Genomic DNA, 22,098 nt, shown 5'->3' with positions numbered 1-22,098 from the left:
CACTCCAAAACTTTTTCTTATTTTCAACAAAATTTGTTGATAACATCTCACCCACTCTCTCATTTGCTCTCTTTTTACACTGCTTCACCACTCTCTTAACCTCTCTCTTTTTCTCCATATACTCTTCCCTCCTTGCATCACTTCTACTTTGTAAAAACTTCTCATATGCTAACTTTTTCTCCCTTACTACTCTCTTTACATCATCATTCCACCAATTGCTCCTCTTCCCTCCCGCATCCACTTTCCTGTAACCACAAACTTCTGCTGAACACTCTAACACTATTTTACATTAATATAGACACTTTCATTAATTCATCTATGATATTTTCTTCCAAATTATATAAGAAACACATTACATAGCACATGAACATGATACATACACCCACAGTTAAATATATTTCACATATATTATTATTATAGGGGTGGTAGCAGGCGGAGGGAAAACATTACATTTTCTCTGGTTCAGCACCAGAGAAAACGTGTATGAACCTGCGTTTGGCCCAGTCGCTTCCCTCCACTTTTGTTTACAATTCTCACTACTTCTCCCTTCGTTTATGATGGAATCTAAAGATAGCTGTTAGAAACAATTAAACTAAGTGAACAAGGTATGTCGATGGTATTATGGCGTTGTGCTTTCCGGCAATGTCTGCTTTCCGGCAGTAGCCTGGAACCTAACCTGCTGTATAAGTGGGGCCCTACTGTACATTCCTGAAGTGGTTAGCTGCTCATGTATCTACCCTTCTGGCCTTCCTATATATGTCAGGACTCAGAGGCTCGGTGCTTCTTTGTTTTACCGTGTTTTATAACAAATGTAAGACCCTTAGATTGGGTATGCACTCAATTCTTATCATGCATCCAATGTAAAGGTCAATCCCTCAGCTAATAAGTTAATGGGAAGAGAGGACTGTTGGTTCAAAGTTATTATGTGACAAATTGATAATAGCTAAAATCAAACAGGATACAGCAGACAGACAGGCATGCATGCATGCATTCATGTTAAATCGGCATAGAAAATGTGGAATTTAGGATCTGATGTGCTGTTGTAGCGCAAGCAAGGTAACATTTACAAATGGATTTACAAAAACCAGTTAGACAGCCTTATAAGTCCTGGAAAACATGAGAAATACAGTGTCTGAACTTTGAAGGAGGGATGTTGCAGATTGGAGAATCATATGAATTGTGATGTCCTCAAACTTCTGGCAAGACAGATACTAAATGAAAGATTAATTTTTTTTTTTTTTTTTGGGGGGGGGGGGGGATCATCCATACTTTGATAGCAGAGGGCTGTTGCAAAAAAATAGTCATACATACACAAGATTGCTTTCTTATTCCTAAATGCAATGGTTTGGTACATGCTATGTTAAACAACATATTGCATCTTGGTTCATTGATAACTTACAATAGCATACAAGCTTGCCAGTTTCTTGTTAGACCTCGCCATATGAGGCTCTGATTTATAGCGCTCAGATCATGTTAACCAATTTCTTGGAAGTCTGTCATAAGAAAAACATGGGTTCATTCAGCTGTTATCTATATTTGAACATATTATACTGGCATCACGTATATTTTAGCCCCAAAGAACTGCTGTAGCACACAAAAAAAAATCTTTTTAGGCCCAGAACATTAAGGAAGCTGCAGGTTCAGCCAGCTGGATCCTAACATGGAGAGTTCACTGACAAAGTACAGGTCCTGAACCATACCTGAAGTTAAACTAGAATGCCATCATCCAGTTTAGATGTCTTAAGGAGATGTGCTGGCCCTATCAGTAACTCAGTGCAGCCTCAGAGTTATATTTCAAGAGACTGTCATATCTGTTCTTTCTTCCTTGCTTTGTAGCTTACTCATTACCAGTACTGTAGTTTAAATTTTATTAGGGCAGAATTAGAATTTTTTTCAACATACAGCGGTATTTTCTTGTATATTTGTGCAGTTAAAGAGAAATCTTGTTTAACTTCTTGACTTAGTTTGCTCTTTCCTAGACAAAACTAGGTTGGGATACATCCATTGATCTGAACAAAGCAATTCATTATGTATCCATTCATTGAGACCTTTCAGACTTTTTAATTACATACAGTATAGTATATGATACATCAGTTACCAGCTTGAGGTGGTAACTACCAGTTGGTGACTATGCCCATGAATTTTTCCTCGGACCTGTTGCCTATTCATCAGTAAGATCAAGATAAAGGGGCCTTGTCATTATTAGTCGATATGATGGTAGTGGGGTCGACTTCACTTTCAGAATTCGTTTAATGAAGAAATGGTTTAAAAAAATTTCAGATCATGAGTTTCCTCTTCAGCTAAGACATGTCAGGTCTTTCATTGACACAGTTCCTTCTCTGGCTAAGTACTCAATTTGACCTCTTAGTCCCTTTATACAAGCAGAAATGACTTCAAGTTTCAATTCAGGAGTTCATAACATGTCCAGTCAAATTTTAGACATGCCTTTCAAGTGAACTGGAAGAGACTGAAGGCAATTACTGGTATCACTCTCTCCCATTTGGATTAAAGATTATTAAACTTGACACTGTTGGACAAAATGTCAGTGTGTTGGGGAACTGATCAAGAACATGTTTGAAACGTGGATGAATCCCAGTTTCCATAACCATTGTTAGCATTAAGGATGTAATGTCTGTTGATTGGAGATTATATTTTTTCTGTTCCTCTTCCCTCTGACACCAGTGCCAAGGGGTGGTAGTCCACATTTTCAAATTACACTTGCCTTGCATCCTTATTGATCCTATGAGACCTCTTCAGCTTTTGGTTCCCAATTATTTTGAGTGTGCCCAAGAAAAAGTTCATGTCAAGGGTACAATATCTCCACCATCAATTCTCAAGTGAAGATACTATTTAGGAACCAGAATGGTTGGCCTTGACTTTCTGCCTATGGCAGTAATGTGGCATTCTCTGACCAAGGCCAGGTCAACCTCGTAGGCTGAGTTCGTATCTGACCACTGTCAAGTCTCCACTCAACTCGTGTATAAATCTGCATGGCAGGCCTTTAATCTCTTCTCGAACTATATATATCTTGACTATTGCAATTACAGGAGGGCCCTGCTTATACAGCTGTTCAGGTTCTGGGCTACTGCTGTAAAGCAAAGATTGTTGTAAAGTGAAATATAACCTTTGTTTTACTTTGAAATGCATATCAGCCTGATAATATGTTTACACTATCACATATCAAATGAGCAGTATAACTAGGCCTAAAAAATGCATACAGGTACTCCTCACTTAACGACCGAGTTTCGTTCCTAAGAGTAGGTCAGTAAGCAAATTGGTCCTTAAGCAAGGAGCTGCCCCTTACTGATATTTCAAGCATACTGTACTGTTAGTGAGTTTGTGTCAACATCTTTAGATATTGTTTTAATGTCACCTTTGCACCATCTATAACATTTTTAGTATATTAAAAATAGAACTAGGCATTTAAAACAATAAAAAAGTAAAATACACACACAGTACACTGGTCGGAGAGCTGGTTGTAAATCCAAGCGGTCATTGAACAGGTAGGTCATTAAGTGAGAGAGTACCTTACTTACCTAAAAATGTTTTCCTTAGTTTATAGTGAGTAGTGAATATATGTATTGTAAAAAGTCTGAATAAATGAAGAATGGATATAATTGAAAACTGCAAGTCCCGCTGTAAAGCGGGACTTGCCTGTACATACTCAGTTCATGGTAATGTTTCATACAGGTAAAGCTGTTCATAATACAGGTATTAATGCAACCTGGTAAGAAACATTATAAAGATTGTTTCAAAAATGCTCTCCTCCAGTGAAAATAGTGTCTGAGTGGTCATTGGAGGTGGAGGTGGATATGGCATGTATTAAAGCAGACCCACATTTGTCTTGCCTATGGACTAGAATAATTACGCAAACTATTCTTTGTGTGAATTACAAAGATCCCCAGGTCTCATGATACTCAGATCACTAATTCTAGCACTGATAAACCAAATGTTGCTGCTGCCTTGCTTGCCGTAGGGCAGGCATCATTGAATGGACCTTGCGACAAAAACTCATAATAGGCAATGTCCTGATGAACAAACCACCACCACTACCCTCCTTACACTTGTTAGAAGGCCTTTTGTAAAACAGATGTTAATAATGGCCATCATATAAAAGATGGTATCATGATTAAGGATTTACTAGAAAGATCTACTTTCAGTCCAGGGACAGTATTAAAGGACTATCCTTGTCCAAAATATTGCCAAAAAACTGTCGAGTGCAGCCACTTTTATTAATTCTGTCTCCAGTCTTAAGGCTAATACATATATGGCTCCTTGGTCACAGCAACTTATATTCTCCTTGAGCTTATTATGGATGGTATGACTGATGTACAAGAGTGCATATGTATAAAGGGAATATTTAATCTCGGTATTTTTTTTCATGCATTATGGGTCAACAAAGTTTAATCAATGTAATTTTGATTATTATTATGTTCCTTAAAAGAACTCTAAAGGTTTAATTGTTGCTTATGCACTAAGTTTACTACTTTAGGAATTAAGACATCCTTGTTCTTAGTCTTCAGGTGGATTGTGATCTTAATGACCCTTACATAGTTGCTAGGCCTTCAGTCTAACAAATTAAGAGGGAGTAATCAAAACCTGACAATTTAAAACACTATTATCCAACAGGCTCTGAACAAAAAGGAACACAAAAATGGTTTACAGTCCCCAGACTCCCCAGACCCTGATCAAGAGTACTCTCTCACACCCCGCACCGAGGCTAAGTACAACAAAATTGATGAAGAATTTACTTTGATGATGCAGCGTAACCAGATCAATGGTAGTCGAGTAAGTTTTTCTCAGTGTACATTTTTTGATACTCTTGTCAACTGAGGCTACTGTATGTTGGTAGTTTACATTTAAATATTATACCTTAGACACCTGAATATTTCTTGGTAAGAAGTGCATTGTATATTATATTCATGGAAAGCACTAAAAGTACATAACATTCACAGTACAGTACAGTGAATTATACTGTATTACCAAAATTATAGTCTAGACTACTTTTGCATAGATATATAAGCAGTCTGTCCTGATCAGGTCTTATCGCAAAAAAAAAAAGGACAAACAAACAATGAATTAAAAAGAATTGTTTACCAAACTATATCTAATGTTATCTTTTTTTTCAGCAGCCAGTAGGACTCAACAACTATAACAGTATGGCAGTGACTGTACCTGTTAATAATGCAAACTATGACCCAGCCCTAATGCAGCCCTCGCCTCAAATGTCTCATGCCTCTCTCTCGCCACGACCTGGATCCTCAAGTGGAATGCTCGACATGAATGGTTCTAATGGATATCCTGGGTCAACTTCTCCATTACCACATGGAGGGGCATCATCACCTGGACTACTGCCTCGGCCTCATTCGTCAAAGACCCACTCACCCACCAGACCAAATCTTCGCGTTCTCATTCCCAACTCTCAAGCACAGACTGTAAGCAAAATCTTTTGCATAGTAAAATATGCATAGCACTGTACAGTATCTCAATTTAACAAATAAACTACGTATTGGGGATGAGGGGCAGTAATGGGAATTGTGGTGGGTAGAGATGAGATTTTGTCACAAATGTAATAATAATGGACAAATCTGTAACAAATGGATTTTTTCCTTAGCTCCTGAATCAGTTGACCTGGTGAATTTTGTCACGAATTTCAGGTCTGTTAAATTGAGGGTTTACTATTGAAGCAGTGTGAATTATGTATAGTATAAAGCAATGATTAATGTTTTCCACTAGTGTTTTGCATATTCACTTTGTCAGAATTTGCTGTATATTATATGGTGTCTCATTACTGTCGGTAATTCCTTACGTGCAATATTCATTTGCCATATGCAACTAGTGAAGTTTGAAAAATGTATTGAATGTTTTGTTATTCAAAATTAAATGTTGATAGCTTGTTGAGCTTAGCTCACCTCCCAGGGGCTTGAATGCATCTACTGCATAAAGAAGATACATCTGTATTTTTTTTTTTTTACAACAGCCCATTTTAAAGTAATTTTTCCAAAAGTTTTGCCATTTTCCTTGATTATCATTATAGTCCTTATTTTTAACTAGTTAAAATAACTTTACTAAATTGTCATCAGGTTGTGTATGTATGTGTATATATATATGTATGTATGTGTATATATATATATGTGTATATATATATATGTGTATATATATATATGTGTATATATATATATGTGTATATATATATAGTATGTGTATATATATATATGTGTATATATATATATTTTTTTATTATTATTATTATCACACCGGCCGATTCCCACCAAGGCAGGGTGGCCCGAAAAAGAAAAACTTTCACCATCATTCACTCCATCACTGTCTTGCCAGAAGGGTGCTTTACACTACAGTTTTTAAACTGCAACATTAACACCCCTCCTTCAGAGTGCAGGCACTGTACTTCCCATCTCCAGGACTCAAGTCCGGCCTGCCGGTTTCCCTGAATCCCTTCATAAATGTTACTTTGCTCACACTCCAACAGCACGTCAAGTATTAAAAACCATTTGTCTCCATTCACTCCTATCAAACACGCTCACGCATGCCTGCTGGAAGTCCAAGCCCCTCGCACACAAAACCTCCTTTACCCCCTCCCTCCAACCCTTCCTAGGCCGACCCCTACCCCGCCTTCCTTCCACTACAGACTGATACACTCTTGAAGTCATTCTGTTTCGCTCCATTCTCTCTACATGTCCGAACCACCTCAACAACCCTTCCTCAGCCCTCTGGACAACAGTTTTGGTAATCCCGCACCTCCTCCTAACTTCCAAACTACGAATTCTCTGCATTATATTCACACCACACATTGCCCTCAGACATGACATCTCCACTGCCTCCAGCCTTCTCCTCGCTGCAACATTCATCACCCACGCTTCACACCCATATAAGAGCGTTGGTAAAACTATACTCTCATACATTCCCCTCTTTGCCTCCAAGGACAAAGTTCTTTGTCTCCACAGACTCCTAAGTGCACCACTCACTCTTTTTCCCTCATCAATTCTATGATTCACCTCATCTTTCATAGACCCATCCGCTGACACGTCCACTCCCAAATATCTGAATACGTTCACCTCCTCCATACTCTCTCCCTCCAATCTGATATTCAATCTTTCATCACCTAATCTTTTTGTTATCCTCATAACCTTACTCTTTCCTGTATTCACCTTTAATTTTCTTCTTTTGCACACCCTACCAAATTCATCCACCAATCTCTGCAACTTCTCTTCAGAATCTCCCAAGAGCACAGTGTCATCAGCAAAGAGCAGCTGTGACAACTCCCACTTTGTGTGTGATTCTTTATCTTTTAACTCCACGCCTCTTGCCAAGACCCTCGCATTTACTTCTCTTACAACCCCATCTATAAATATATTAAACAACCACGGTGACATCACACATCCTTGTCTAAGGCCTACTTTTACAGGGAAAAAATTTCCCTCTTTCCTACATACTCTAACTTGAGCCTCACTATCCTCGTAAAAACTCTTCACTGCTTTCAGTAACCTACCTCCTACACCATACACTTGCAACATCTGCCACATTGCCCCCCTATCCACCCTGTCATACGCCTTTTCCAAATCCATAAATGCCACAAAGACCTCTTTAGCCTTATCTAAATACTGTTCACTTATATGTTTCACTGTAAACACCTGGTCCACACACCCCCTACCTTTCCTAAAGCCTCCTTGTTCATCTGCTATCCTATTCTCCGTCTTACTCTTAATTCTTTCAATTATAACTCTACCATACACTTTACCAGGTACACTCAACAGACTTATCCCCCTATAATTTTTGCACTCTCTTTTATCCCCTTTGCCTTTATACAAAGGAACTATGCATGCTCTCTGCCAATCCCTAGGTACCTTACCCTCTTCCATACATTTATTAAATAATTGCACCAACCACTCCAAAACTATATCCCCACCTGCTTTTAACATTTCTATCTTTATCCCATCAATCCCGGCTGCCTTACCCCCTTTCATTTTACCTACTGCCTCACGAACTTCCCCCACACTCACAACTGGCTCTTCCTCACTCCTACAAGATGTTATTCCTCCTTGCCCTATACACGAAATCACAGCTTCCCTATCTTCATCAACATTTAACAATTCCTCAAAATATTCCTTCCATCTTCCCAATACCTCTAACTCTCCATTTAATAACTCTCCTCTCCTATTTTTAACTGACAAATCCATTTGTTCTCTAGGCTTTCTTAACTTGTTAATCTCACTCCAAAACTTTTTCTTATTTTCAACAAAATTTGTTGATAACATCTCACCCACTCTCTCATTTGCTCTCTTTTTACATTGCTTCACCACTCTCTTAACTTCTCTCTCTTTCTCCATATACTCTTCCCTCCTTGCATCACTTCTACTTTGTAAAAACTTCTCATATGCTAACTTTTTCTCCCTTACTACTCTCTTTACATCATCATTCCACCAATCGCTCCTCTTCCCTCCTGCACCCACTTTCCTGTAACCACAAACTTCTGCTGAACACTCTAACACTACATTTTTTAAACCTACCCCATACCTCTTCGACCCCATTGCCTATGCTCTCATTAGCCCATCTATCCTCCAATAGCTGTTTATATCTTACCCTAACTGCCTCCTCTTTTAGTTTATAAACCTTCACCTCTCTCTTCCCTGATGCTTCTATTCTCCTTGTATCCCATCTACCTTTTACTCTCAGTGTAGCTACAACTAGAAAGTGATCTGATATATCTGTGGCCCCTCTATAAACATGTACATCCTGAAGTCTACTCAACAGTCTTTTATCTACCAATACATAATCCAACAAACTACTGTCATTTCGCCCTACATCATATCGTGTATACTTATTTATCCTCTTTTTCTTAAAATATGTATTACCTATAACTAAACCCCTTTCTATACAAAGTTCAATCAAAGGGCTCCCATTATCATTTACACCTGGCACCCCAAACTTACCTACCACACCCTCTCTAAAAGTTTCTCCTACTTTAGCATTCAAGTCCCCTACCACAATTACTCTCTCACTTGGTTCAAAGGCTCCTATACATTCACTTAACATCTCCCAAAATCTCTCTCTCTCCTCTGCATTCCTGCATATGTATATATATATATATATATATATATATAATATATATATATATATATTTTTTTTTTTTTTTTTTTTTTTTTTTTTTTCAACAAGTCGGCCGTCTCCCACCGAGGCAGGGTGACCCAAAAAAAGAAAGAAAATCCCCAAAAAGAAAATACTTTCATCATCATTCAACACTTTCACCACACTCACACATTATCACTGCTTTTGCAGAGGTGCTCAGAATACAACAGTTTAGAAGCATATACGTATAAAGATACACAACATATCCCTCCAAACTGCCAATATCCCAAACCCCTCCTTTAAAGTGCAGGCATTGTACTTCCCATTTCCAGGACTCAAGTCCGACTATATGAAAATAACCGGTTTCCCTGAATCCCTTCACTAAATATTACCCTGCTCACACTCCAACAGATCGTCAGGTCCCAAGTATCATTCGTCTCCATTCACTCCTATCTAACACGCTCATGCACGCTTGCTGGAAGTCCAAGCCCCTCGCCCACAAAACCTCCTTTACCCCCTCTTTCCAACCCTTTCGAGGACGACCCCTACCCGTCTTTCCTTCCCCTATAGATTTATATGCTTTCCATGTCATTCTACTTTGATCCATTCTCTCTAAATGACCAAACCACCTCAACAACCCCTCTTCTGCCCTCTGACTAATGCTTTTATTAACTCCACACCTTCTCCTAATTTCCACACTCCGAATTTTCTGCATAATATTTACACCACACATTGCCCTTAGACAGGACATCTCCACTGCCTCCAATCGTCTCCTCGCTGCTGCATTTACCACCCAAGCTTCACATCCATATAAGAGTGTTGGTACTACTATACTTTCATACATTCCCTTCTTTGCCTCCATAGATAACGTTTTTTGACTCCACATATACCTCAACGCACCACTCACCTTTTTTCCCTCATCAATTCTATGATTAACCTCATCCTTCATAAATCCATCCGCCGACACGTCAACTCCCAAGTATCTGAAAACATTCACTTCTTCCATACTCCTCCTCCCCAATTTGATATCCATTTTTTCTTTATCTAAATCATTTGATACCCTCATCACCTTACTCTTTTCTATGTTCACTTTCAACTTTCTACCTTTACACACATTCTCAAACTCATCCACTAACCTTTGCAATTTTTCTTTAGAATCTCCCATAAGCACAGTATCATCAGCAAAAAGTAACTGTGTCAATTCCCATTTTGAATTTGATTCCCCATAATTTAATCCCACCCCTCTCCCGAACACCCTAGCATTTACTTCCTTTACAACCCCATCTATAAATATATTAAACAACCATGGTGACATTACACATCCCTGTCTAAGACCTACTTTTACCGGGAAGTATTCTCCCTCTCTTCTACACACCCTAACCTGAGCCTCACTATCCTCATAAAAGCTCTTTACAGCATTTAGTAACTTACCACCTATTCCATAAACTTGCAACATCTGCCACATTGCTCCTCTATCCACTCTATCATATGCCTTTTCTAAATCCATAAATGCAATAAAAACTTCCCTACCTTTATCTAAATACTGTTCACATATATGCTTCAATGTAAACACTTGATCTACACATCCCCTACCCACTCTGAAGCCTCCTTGCTCATCCGCAATTCTACATTCTGTCTTACCTCTAATTCTTTCAATTATAACTCTACCGTATACTTTTCCTGGTATACTCAGTAAACTTATTCCTCTATAATTTTTACAATCTCTTTTGTCCCCTTTTCCTTTATATAAAGGGACTATACATGCTCTCTGCCAATCCCTAGGTACCTTCCCCTCTTTCATACATTTATTAAACAAAAGTACCAACCACTCCAACACTATATCCCCCCCTGCTTTTAACATTTCTGTCATGATCCCATCAGTTCCAGCTGCTTTACCCCCTTTCATTCTACGTAATGCCTCACGTACCTCCACCACACTTACATTCTGCTCTTCTTCACTCCTAAAAGATGGTATACCTCCCTGGCCAGTGCATGAAATTACCGCCTCCCTTTCTTCCTCAACATTTAAAAGTTCCTCAAAATATTCTTGCCATCTACCTAATACCTCCCTCTCCCCATCTACTAACTTCCCTACTCTGTTTTTAACGGACAAATCCATACTTTCCCTAGGCTTTCTTAACTTGTTTAACTCCAAAATTTTTTCTTATTTTCATTAAAATTTCTTGACAGTGCCTCTCCCACTCTATCATCTGCTCTCCTTTTGCACTCTCTCACCACTCTCTTCACCTTTCTTTTGCTCTGCTCTTCTTATAACACTTCTGCTTTGTAAAAACCTCTCATAAGCTACCTTTTTCTCTTTTATCACACCCTTTACTTCATCATTCCACCAATCAATTCTCTTTCCTCCTGCCCCCACCCTCCTATAACCACAAGCTTCTGCCCTACATTCTAATACTGCATTTTTAAAACTATTCCAACCCTCTTCAACCCCCCCACTACTCATCTTTGCAATAGCCCACCTTTCTGCCAATAGTCGCTTATATCTCACCCGAACTTCCTCCTCCCTTAGTTTATACACTTTCACCTCCCTCTTACTTGTTGTTGCCACCTTCCTCTTTTCCCATCTACCTCTTACTCTAACTGTAGCTACAACTAAATAATGATCCAATATATCAGTTGCCCCTTTATAAACATGTACATCCTGGAGCCTACCCATCAACCTTTTATCCACCAATACATAATCTAACAAACTACTTTCATTACGTGCTACATCATACCTTGTATATTTATTTATCCTCTTTTTCATAAAATATGTATTACTTATTACCAAATTTCTTTCTACACATAGCTCAATTAAAGGCTCCCCATTTACATTTACCCCTGGCACCCCAAATTTACCTACTACTCCCTCCCTAACATTTTTACCCACTTTAGCATTGAAATCCCCAACCACCATTACTCTCACACTTGATTTAAAACTCCTCACGCATTCACTCAACATTTCCCAAAATCTCTCTCCTCTACACCTCTCTCTTCTCCAGGTGCATACACGCTTACTATAACCCACTTTTCACATCCAATCTTTATTTTACTCCACATAATCCTTGAATTAATACATTTGTAGTCCCTCTTTTCCTGCCATAGCTTATCCTTCAACATTATTACTACTCCTTCTTTAGCTCTAACTCTATTTGAAACCCCTGACCTAATCCCATTTATTCCTCTCCATTGAAACTCTCCCACCCCCTTCAGCCTTGTTTCACTTAAAGCCAAGACATCCAGCTTCTTCTCATTCATAACATCCACAATCATCTCTTTCTTATCATTTGCACAACATCCAAGCACATTCAGACTTCCCACTTTGACAATTTTCTTCTTCTTATTCTTTTTAGTAATCTTTACAGGAAAAGGGGTTACTAGCCCATTGTTCCTGGCTTGTTGAAAAAAAAAAATTACCTCATTTCCAATAAATAAAATTAGCAGACTCAGTTAATGTTTATATTTTTTAATTTTATTTACTAAAAATAAAAATGTTAATAACCTTCCAGTCATTAGGTTTACAAATTCATCATATAAAATATTTAATAATAATAATAATACTGCTTCTAACATACATCTAATAGATAGTTGGCATTGATCAAATTTGAAATGCAGCCTCCTTAATAATAGTTTAATAACTGGGGAAGGACCAATGCCTCCTTTTATGATTTAGAGGGGGGTTATTTATATTGATTACCCTGTATAACCCTTGTGGGTTTAATGCTTAGTTTTGATTGTAATAATAATGATAATAATGTAACCAAGTGAGAAAATAATTGTGGTAGAGGACCTAAATGCTAAAGTAGAAGAAACATTTAGAGAGGATGTGGTAGGTAAGTTTGAGGTGCCAGGTGTAAATGATAATTGGGGGCCTTTCATTAAACTTTGTATAGTAGGGGGTTTGGTTATAGGTAATACACATTTTAAGAAAAAAAAAAAAGGATAAGTATACGAGATGATATAGGGCATAATGATGGTAGTTTGTTGGACTATGTATTGGTAGATAAAAGACTGTTGGGTAGACTTCAGGATGTGCATGTTTATAGAGGGGCCACAGATATATCAGCTTTTTAGTTGTAGCTACAATGAGAGTAAAAGGTAAATGGAATACAAGGAGAATGGAAGTAGCAGTGATGAGGTAAAGAGAGTAGTAAGAGAGAAGAAGTTAGCATATGAGAGGTTTTTACAAAATAGAAGTGATACAAAGAGGGAGGAATAGTATATGGAGAGAAAAAGAGAGAGCAAATGAGATGTTATCAACAAATTTTGTTAAAAATAAGAAAAAGTTTTGGAGTGAGATTAATAAGTTGAGAAAGCCTAGAGAACAAATGGATTTGACAGTTAAAAATAGGAGAGGAGAGGTGTTAGATGGAGAGTTAGAGATATTGGGAATTGTTAAATGTTGATGAGGATAAGGAAGCTGTGATTTTTGTGTATTGGGCAGGGAGCAATAGCATCTTGGAGTGAGGAGGAGCCAGTTGTGAAGGTGGGGGAAGTGCATGAGGCAGTGGGTAGAATGAAATGGGGTAAAGCAGCTGGGATTGATGGGATAAAGACAGAAATGTTAAAAGCAGGGGGGGATATAGTTTTGGAATGGTTAGTTCTTTTATTTAATAAATGTATGGAAGAGGGTAAAATTCCTAGGGATTGGCAAAGAGCATGCATAGTTCCTTTGTATAAAGGCAAAGGGGACAAAAGAAAGTGTAAAAATTATAGGGGAATCAGCCTGTTGAGTATAGCTGGTAAAGTGTATGGTAAAGTTATTATTGAAAGAATTAAGAGTGAGAGAGAAGGATAGAAGATCAACAAGGCAGTTTTAAGAAGGGTAGGGGTGTGTAGCCCAAGTGTTTACAGTGAAACATATAGGTGAACAGTATTTAGATAAGGGTGAAGAGGTTTTTATGGCATTTATGGATTTGGAAAAGGCATAGGTTAGGGGGGCAGTGTTGCAAATGTATGGAATAGGAGGTAGACTACTAAAAGCAGTGAAGCATTTTTATGAGGCTCAGGGTAGAGTATGTAGGAGAGAGGCAGGTTATTTCCCAGTAAAAGTAGGCCTTAGACAGATGTGTGTGATATTACCATGGTTGTTCAATATATTTATAGATGGGGTTGTAAGAGAAGTGAATACTTGGGTGTTGGCAAGAGGTGTGGGATTGAAAGATAAAGAATCTAATACAAAGTGGGAATTGTCACAGTTGCTCTTTGCTGATGACACTGTGCTTTTGGGAGATTCTGAAGAGAAGTTTAGAGATTGGTGGACGAGTGTGGTAGGGTGTGTAAAAGAAGGAAACTAAAAGTGGATATAGGGAAGAGGAAGGTGATGAGGATAACAAAAAATTTAGGTAACGAAAGATTGGATATCAGATTGGAGGGAGGGAGTATAAAGGAGGTGAATGGATTCAGATATTTGGGAGTGGACATATCAGCAGATGGGTCTTTGAAAGATGAGGTGAATCACAGAATTGATGAGGGAAGAAGAAGTTGAGTGGTGCACTGAGGAGTCTGTGGAGACAAAGAACATTGCCCATGGAAGCAAAGCGGGAAATTTATGAGAGTATAGTTATACCAATGCCCTTATATGGGTGTGAAGCATGTGTGGTGAATGTTGCAGCAAGAAGGCTGGAGGCAGTGGAGATGTCATGTCTGAGGGCAATGTGTGGTGTGAATATAATGCAGAGAATCTGTACTTTGGAAATTAGGAGGTGTGGGGTTACTAAAAGTATTATCCAGAGGACTGAGGAGGGGTTGTTGAGGTGGTTTGGACATTTATAGAGGATGGAATGAAATATATTGACTTGGAGAACGTATAAATCTATAGTGGAAGGAAGGCAGGGTAAGGGTCGGCCTAGGAAAGATTGGAGGGAGGGGGTAAAGGAGGTTTTGTGTGCAAAGGGCTTGGACTTTCAGCAAGCATGCATGACCATATTAGATAGGAGTGGAAACAAATGGTTTTTAGGACTTGACGTGCTGTTGGAGTGTGAGCAAGGTAACATTTATGAAGGGATTCAGGGAAACCAGAAGGCTGGACTTGAGTCCTTGAGGTGGGAAGTGCATTGCCTGCACTCTGAAGGAGGGGTGTAAATGTTGCAATTTTATAACTGTAGTGTAGGCACACTTCTGGCAAGACAGTGTTGGAGTGAATGATGGTGAAAGTTTTTTTTTTCTTGGGCCACCCTGCCTTGGTGGGAAATGGCCAGTGTGTTAATAAAATAGGTATAAAATAATATGTTGATTACCATGTTTTACATATTTTTATTCTATGTGCAGACACCACGGCCAGGGTCACCTTCACTTAACACACCAGTAGTATCTCTTCAGTCAAGTATCAACCCATCAATGACCTATTCTTCACTTAATTCATTTTCGCATCAGGATTTTCCACTCAATGCAGACATCTCTCTCAATCCAATAAATCCTCTTCATCAGGTAAGAGCTATTCTACATTGAATTTGGTTTTACTCATTATCAAGAAAATTAAGTTGTGCAGATTTCTTTTTTCTTTCCTGTCAGTATGTCTAAGATTTTCCTTTTAAGTTTGCTTAGTGATAGTTTATAATGTAGGTTAAAGTCTGTTTACCCTTGAGTTAGACTGTAACCTTAGCAGTAAGCTTTCAGTTTTACAGTAAAGTCTATAAAAAAAATAATGGCACTTGACAAATCACATTTTCAAGGAGCTGATACTTGTCAAGGGTTGCTGTACACCTAATCTGGCATATTTTGTCTCAAAATGCTTAGTGGCACATTTTACAGCATATAAATTTGTATTAGGTAATGTTAACCATTTCACTGTCCAAACCCTCAAAATTAATATTACGCTCATTGTCCACTTTTAACATGCTTAAAGTTAGCGGTCTTGGCAAAATTTATGCATTGACAGTTATGCCCACTTAGTCCTATTTTATGCTAATTCCATTGCTTCATTCAATGAAATTCTTAGCTGTTTCACTAGTATGCTTTCAGTTCTGTCAGTTGAGCACAAGAAACTGCCCATTCAACTATTTCAATTACCCTATAACCCTTTCAAGGTCAGTCCCATTGTTCTACTGCTTTGAAGCTGGTGTCAGTTCCATAGTACTATGGAATGAGCTCAGATAAGCTGTGAGCAGTAAATTTGGGCCTGGATATGAGAGAATGGGTTGTGCAATAAGTGTGCACCATATAAAAAAAGAATGCTGCAGCAAGCAGTGCATAATGGAAAAAAAAACCACTGTTTTGGTTTAAAACATCAAATTTGCAATGTACAGTGGACCCCCGAGTTTCGGCAGCCTCGACTTTCGCGAAATTTGACCTTCGGCGAGTTTTTTGGGAAAAATTTGGCCTCGAGTTTCGTGAAAAAACCCGTGTTTCGGCGACCGTCCAGTACCCGTCCGCCCGTCACCGCTCACACAAAGCCAGTCTCCCACGCCATTCACGCTCAGTGTGCCATTGTTTACCAACACGTGACCATCACCCCACGGGTTCATACAATACATTTCATAATAATCCATTGTTTTTTGTGCTTGCAACTGCTAAATAAGTCATCATGGACCCAAGGAAAGCTAGTGCAAGCCCTTTGGTAAATAGAGTGAGTGACGGGGATGTGGAAGAGTTGGTGGAGGACCACAGGGAAGAGCTAACCACTGACGAACTGCAAGAGCTTCAACTGGAACAGCATCAGACCACAGCCGAGGAACTTGCTCCAGAGGAGGAGGAAGAGGGAGTGGATGAGGTGCCTTCTTCAGTGATTAAGGACATGTGTAGAATGAGTTGCAAAGATTTGTTGAAAAGTATCACCCTGACCAAGCTGAAACAAGCCGTATCTGCAACATGTACAATGACAGCGTTGTGCCCCACTTCAGGGAAATCTTAAAGAAACGCCAGAAAAAGACCTCTCTGGATAGATATTTTGTGCGCCAGGGGTCCAGTGACTCAAGTTGTTCCCAGTGGCATTAAAAGAATAAGGGAAGTAACCCCAGATAAGGACTTGCTACCTAAAGTCCTAATGGAAGGAGATTCTCCTCCCAAACAATAGTGTACACCTTCCTCCTATCACCTCCTCCCATCTTCCATCCACCCAGAAGTATTCAGTAAAGTGTAATATTATTTATTTTAAATGCATGTACTTGATTTCTGATTGTTTTCATTATGTAAATCTTTATTTAATTTGAAAAAAAAAATTTATTTTAATATTTTTGGGTGTCTGGAACGGATTAATTTTATTTCCATTATTTCTTATGGGGAAAATGGTTTCGAGTTTCGTGAATTTCGACCTTCGGCGGGCTCTCTGGAACGGATTGATCACGAAACTTGGGGGTCCACTGTATTTTCTATGGTTTTTATGGTTGTACATATTCTCGGTCCCATTTGAGAGAATGGAAGATATATTGCAGAAATAGAAATGATTTTGATTGGTTTCAGGATGGAAAGTAGCTTGAAATTGAGCTCAAAGTAGCAGAAATGTTTGATATTTATCGATATTCCAAAGTACACAAATGACATCACTTGTCTAATACTGCAACATCATGGAATCTTGATAAAAGAAATTCTTCAATACTTGTCCAACCTTCGGAGGAAGACCTACTTAGATTAGTGGATGGTTCCACTATGATCCCGCCTCATCCTGCTTCGACTCGCCTGACTTCAGTATATAAGCCACTTCTCCAGCCATATGCTGCACTTTCTACAAGATTGATGGACTGAACACATCGATTCCAGGCTGAGGGACTGATTACCTCAAACTACTCCTCTCCTAACCCATTTCTACTTTAATAATTCTATTTACTCACATGCAAGTCCCACTCAAATCCAACCCCTCTCACTCATGTATTTATCCAGCCTAAATTTGAAACTACCCAAGGTTTTAGCTTTGATGGGACCTTGGGTAGCTTTAAAAAAGAGATTGGACAAATATATGAGTGGGAGGGACTGGATATGATTGGTGTCATGGGTACATAATAACATAAGAAAGGAGGAACACTGCAGTAGACCTGTTGGCCCATACTAGGCAGGTCCTTCACAAATCCAACCCACTAACAGGATAAATGTGCTTATGGAGTTACAGGAAGCTGACATCTAAGAAATGCTGAACATAAACAATGTTGCACCTGTTGTGCATTCCTTGAGTGATGGTGAAATTAGATGAATTGTGATAGATCAATAAGCAGTAGAGTTGATATTAGCATCATATTGAAGCATTTTGTTGTGATTTTTAATGTAAATTAAAAATCATCTCAAAGTAGTAGATATGTTCGATTTTTGCTGATGTTCAAGGGTAAGCAAATCACGTCACACCTCCAATACACATTAACTGGTGGGTGTAATATGCATTCACAAATGCGCTATTATTTATACAATTATTACAATTATGTGGTAATCTGAATAACAGAAAATCTATTTTTTGTGTGAATATAAGATCAAAATGAAAAGCTAGCATAATATAAGAGGAGCCTGGACATATGACTAATGAACGGATAAAATGTTATTCTAGTGCCAGGAATGTCTGTATTGTTTATGCTGGACCCTATTTTGAAATTGGCCTTATTTGAATTTTGTGTGAAATTGGCCAAATTAATAATTTCAGATCACTTTATTGGGTAGTTGAAATAGGTAAATGGGCAATTTCTTGTACTCGGTTGATAAAATAAAAAATTCTAGAGAAATAGCTAAGAGTTGGTTGACTAGAACAATGGAATTAGTCCTAAATAGGGCTCAAAGTGGGCAAAATCACTGATGCATAAATATCACCAAGACCGTTAACTTTGCGATAACGTAATTCTGTAAGTTTTCCATCAAATTTTGTACTTTTGGTTTCATTACCCTCACAAGATGCACAGCAAGTGTGTTAGTTGTTATACCGAGACCCACGCTGTGGACTGGTGATCCGAGTGTTGTTGATCGACAACCAAGACCACATATGAAAACCAGGACCGAATTCCTTGTTGGAAAACAGAGGTTCCACTGTATATGCCAATCTTCATGTAAAATTTTATAGAAATGGGAGATGGTCAGGTGGGGACCCCTGGTTCACTTAACATGAATGACCCATATTAGTCCCCATCCATGCTATCTAATATGCCTTTTCTAATTCCATAAATGCAACAAAAATTTCCTTACTCTTATCTAAATTTCTTTGTAAAGGTTACATACTGTGTAATTACAATTTTAGTTTGCTAAGTACAAAGAAAGCCACTATCATGCTGGGGCATTTTGGGCAGACTAATCCTAGTACATAATAACTATACTTAAATCTAGACAAGATAAGAGTGGTAAACTTTTATTAAAATCTTTATTTAATCTTAACACTAATGTGAGGTAGTCAAGGTGGAGGTTTATAAGAATAATAATCTTGGAGTTGCACATAACAAAAACAATACATATTACAGTTAATGGTTCAGGCAGTAATATTTCATGGATTGGCAGATGTTTAATAGACTACAGGTCATATAATACAGTGGTACCCCGAGTTTTGGCCATAATTAGTTCCTGAAGGCTGTTCGAGTGCCATTACCGAACAAATTTGTTCCCACAAGGAATAACGTAAATTACATTAGTCCATTTCAGATCCCCCCAAAATACACTTACAATAATACTTAAATAACTGTTCGAGTTGGGAGCTGTACGAAACTCGGGGTACCACTGTATAATATAATAACTGATTAGAAGTTGTTTTGGTTTGTTTGGTTAGTATTGAGAGACGAGATGATTTTTAAGCAAAGCCCTAAATTTATAAGTAGTCAGGGATTCTTTACCGGTTCAGGTAGTGAATTCCAGATCTTCGGGCCCTTTAACCCTTTACCGGGCATAGTGTGAGACTGACACGAGGGATGTCGAAGAGTGCCTTATACCTTGTATTGTGACCGTGCGTTATAGTGTAGCTATCAAGGAAAAGTTTAAGTGGAGGGTTTATATTGGAGTTTAATGTTCTGTATATGTAGTAGGCATAATGATACAAGTGTATGTCTCGTATGTTTAGCAAGTTCAGGCTTTTGAAAAGTGGTAGGGTGTGCTGTGTAGCACAGGAGCTGGTAATCATCCACACAGCAGCTCTTTGTTGGGTTATTAACCCGGTAACTGTCCAAACGTAGATCTATGTTCGCTTGCCCAGCTCTCTGAATATTTTGGAAAAAAAAAAAAAATTAAGAGGGCAATTTTGTGTGTGTAATAAGACCAAAAAAATGTTTAGGACCAGTAGCTACCGAGATATAAGACCATGAAGTTGGCGGTGGATGCTCACCTGATGGCAACATGTTCTAATAATTACAATTTATAGTAGTTCTTGTGATTTCATAGCCAGTCTTTGTTCTGACACTAATATTAGGTACTGAAATTGTCACCAACACACTGACAGGTCAACTTTTACACCTGCCTTGGTCATTTATTGTCCAGGAATATACAGTGGACCCTCGACTAACGCTATTAATCCGTTCCTGAGAGCTCATCGTTAGTCAAGTTAATTTTCCCCATAAGAAATAATGGAAATCAAATTAATCCGTGCAAGACATCCAAAAGTATTGAAAAAAAAAAAATTTAACACATGAAATATTAATTTTAATACACACAAACTGAAGAAGACATGCACAGTTACATGACACTTACCTTTATTGAAGACCTCTGTCGCACAACATATCTGCCCATACAGGCCTGTACCTCCTGTTCCTTTATGACATTCCTAAAGTGTTTCACAACATTCTCAGTGTCACCATTAAACACTTGTTCAGGTTTCAGTCCTTCACTGTCTATGTACTCCTTGAATTCCTGCACATATTTTTCAGCTGCTTTTTGGTCCAAACTGGCAGCCTCACCATGCCTTATCACACTATGTATGCCACTACGATTCTTAAATCTCTCAAACCAACCTTTGCTGGCCTTAAATTCACTCACATCACCACTAGTTGCTGGCATTTTTCTAATTAAATCGTCATGCAACTTCCTAGCCTTTTCACATATGATCGCTTGAGAGATGCTATCTCCTGCTATCTGTTTTTCGTTTATCCATACCAATAACAGTATCACTTGCGATCTCAGCTTCGAAAACATAGTTGCACCTTTGGCAAGAACAGCTTCCTTGATTGCCGTTTTCTTGGCCACAATAGTAGCGTAGTAGGTTGGTAGACAGCAACCACCCAGGGAAGTACTACCCTCCTGCCAGATGACTGTGAAACAGAAACCTGTAACTGTTTTGCATGATGGTAGGATTGCTGGTTTCTTTTTCTGTCTCATAAACACGCTAGATAACAGGGATATCTTGCTACTCCTACTTACACTTTGGTCACACTTCACAGACACGCACATGCATATATATATACATCTAGGTTTTTCTCCTTTTTCTAAATAGCTCTTGTTCCTCTTTATTTCTTCTATTGTAAAGGGGGAAGTGGAAAAGAATCTTTCCTCCGTAAGCCATGCGTGTCGTATGAGGCGACTAAAATGCTGGGAGCAATGGGCTAGTAACCCCTTCTTCTGTAGACATTTACTAAAAAAGAGAAGAGGAAAAACTTTATAAAACTGGGATGCTTAAATGTGCGTGGATGTAGTGCGGATGACAAGAAACAGATGATTGCTGATGTTATGAATGAAAAGAAGTTGGATGTCCTGGCCCTAAGCAAAACAAAGCTGAAGGGGGTAGGGGAGTTTCGGTGGGGGGAAATAAATGGGATTAAATCTGGAGTATCTGAGAGAGTTAGAGCAAAGGAAGGGGTAGTAGTAATGTTGAATGATCAGTTATGGAAGGAGAAAAGAGAATATGAATGTGTAAATTCAAGAATTATGTGGATTAAAGTAAAGGTTGGACGCGAGAAGTGGGTCATAATAAGCGTGTATGCACCTGGAGAAGAGAGGAATGCAGAGAGAGAGAGAGAGATTTTGGGAGATGTTAAGTGAATGTATAGGAGCCTTTGAACCAAGTGAGAGTAATTGTGGTAGGGGACCTGAATGCTAAAGTAGGAGAAACTTTTAGAGAGGGTGTGGTAGGTAAGTTTGGGGTGCCAGGTGTAAATGATAATAGGAGCCCTTTGATTGAACTTTGTATAGAAA

At 38.6% G+C, this 22,098-nt stretch overlaps 1 protein-coding gene across 5 annotated transcripts in view; it reads left to right on the top strand.

The window, feature by feature from the left end:
* The window catches only part of Mef2 (myocyte enhancer factor 2), a 51,401-nt gene that overhangs the window by 20,544 nt on the left and 8,759 nt on the right, over positions 1-22,098 (top strand). For 3 of the 5 annotated variants that reach the window (XM_070089881.1, XM_070089883.1, XM_070089884.1), the window contains 3 exons: positions 4,630-4,788; positions 5,130-5,435; positions 15,355-15,513. In XM_070089881.1, the coding sequence (XP_069945982.1) occupies positions 4,630-4,788; positions 5,130-5,435; positions 15,355-15,513 (624 nt within the window). The remainder of the gene's footprint in view (positions 1-4,629; positions 4,789-5,129; positions 5,436-15,354; positions 15,514-22,098) is intronic. The other 2 variants (XM_070089885.1, XM_070089882.1) reach the window with 1 other exon arrangement.

This window comes from Cherax quadricarinatus, chromosome 30, assembly GCF_038502225.1.
Source record: "Cherax quadricarinatus isolate ZL_2023a chromosome 30, ASM3850222v1, whole genome shotgun sequence".
Lineage (NCBI taxonomy): Eukaryota > Metazoa > Arthropoda > Malacostraca > Decapoda > Parastacidae > Cherax > Cherax quadricarinatus.
Note: the sequence above shows the minus strand (reverse complement) of the source record. Positions and strands in the feature narration are given on the sequence as shown.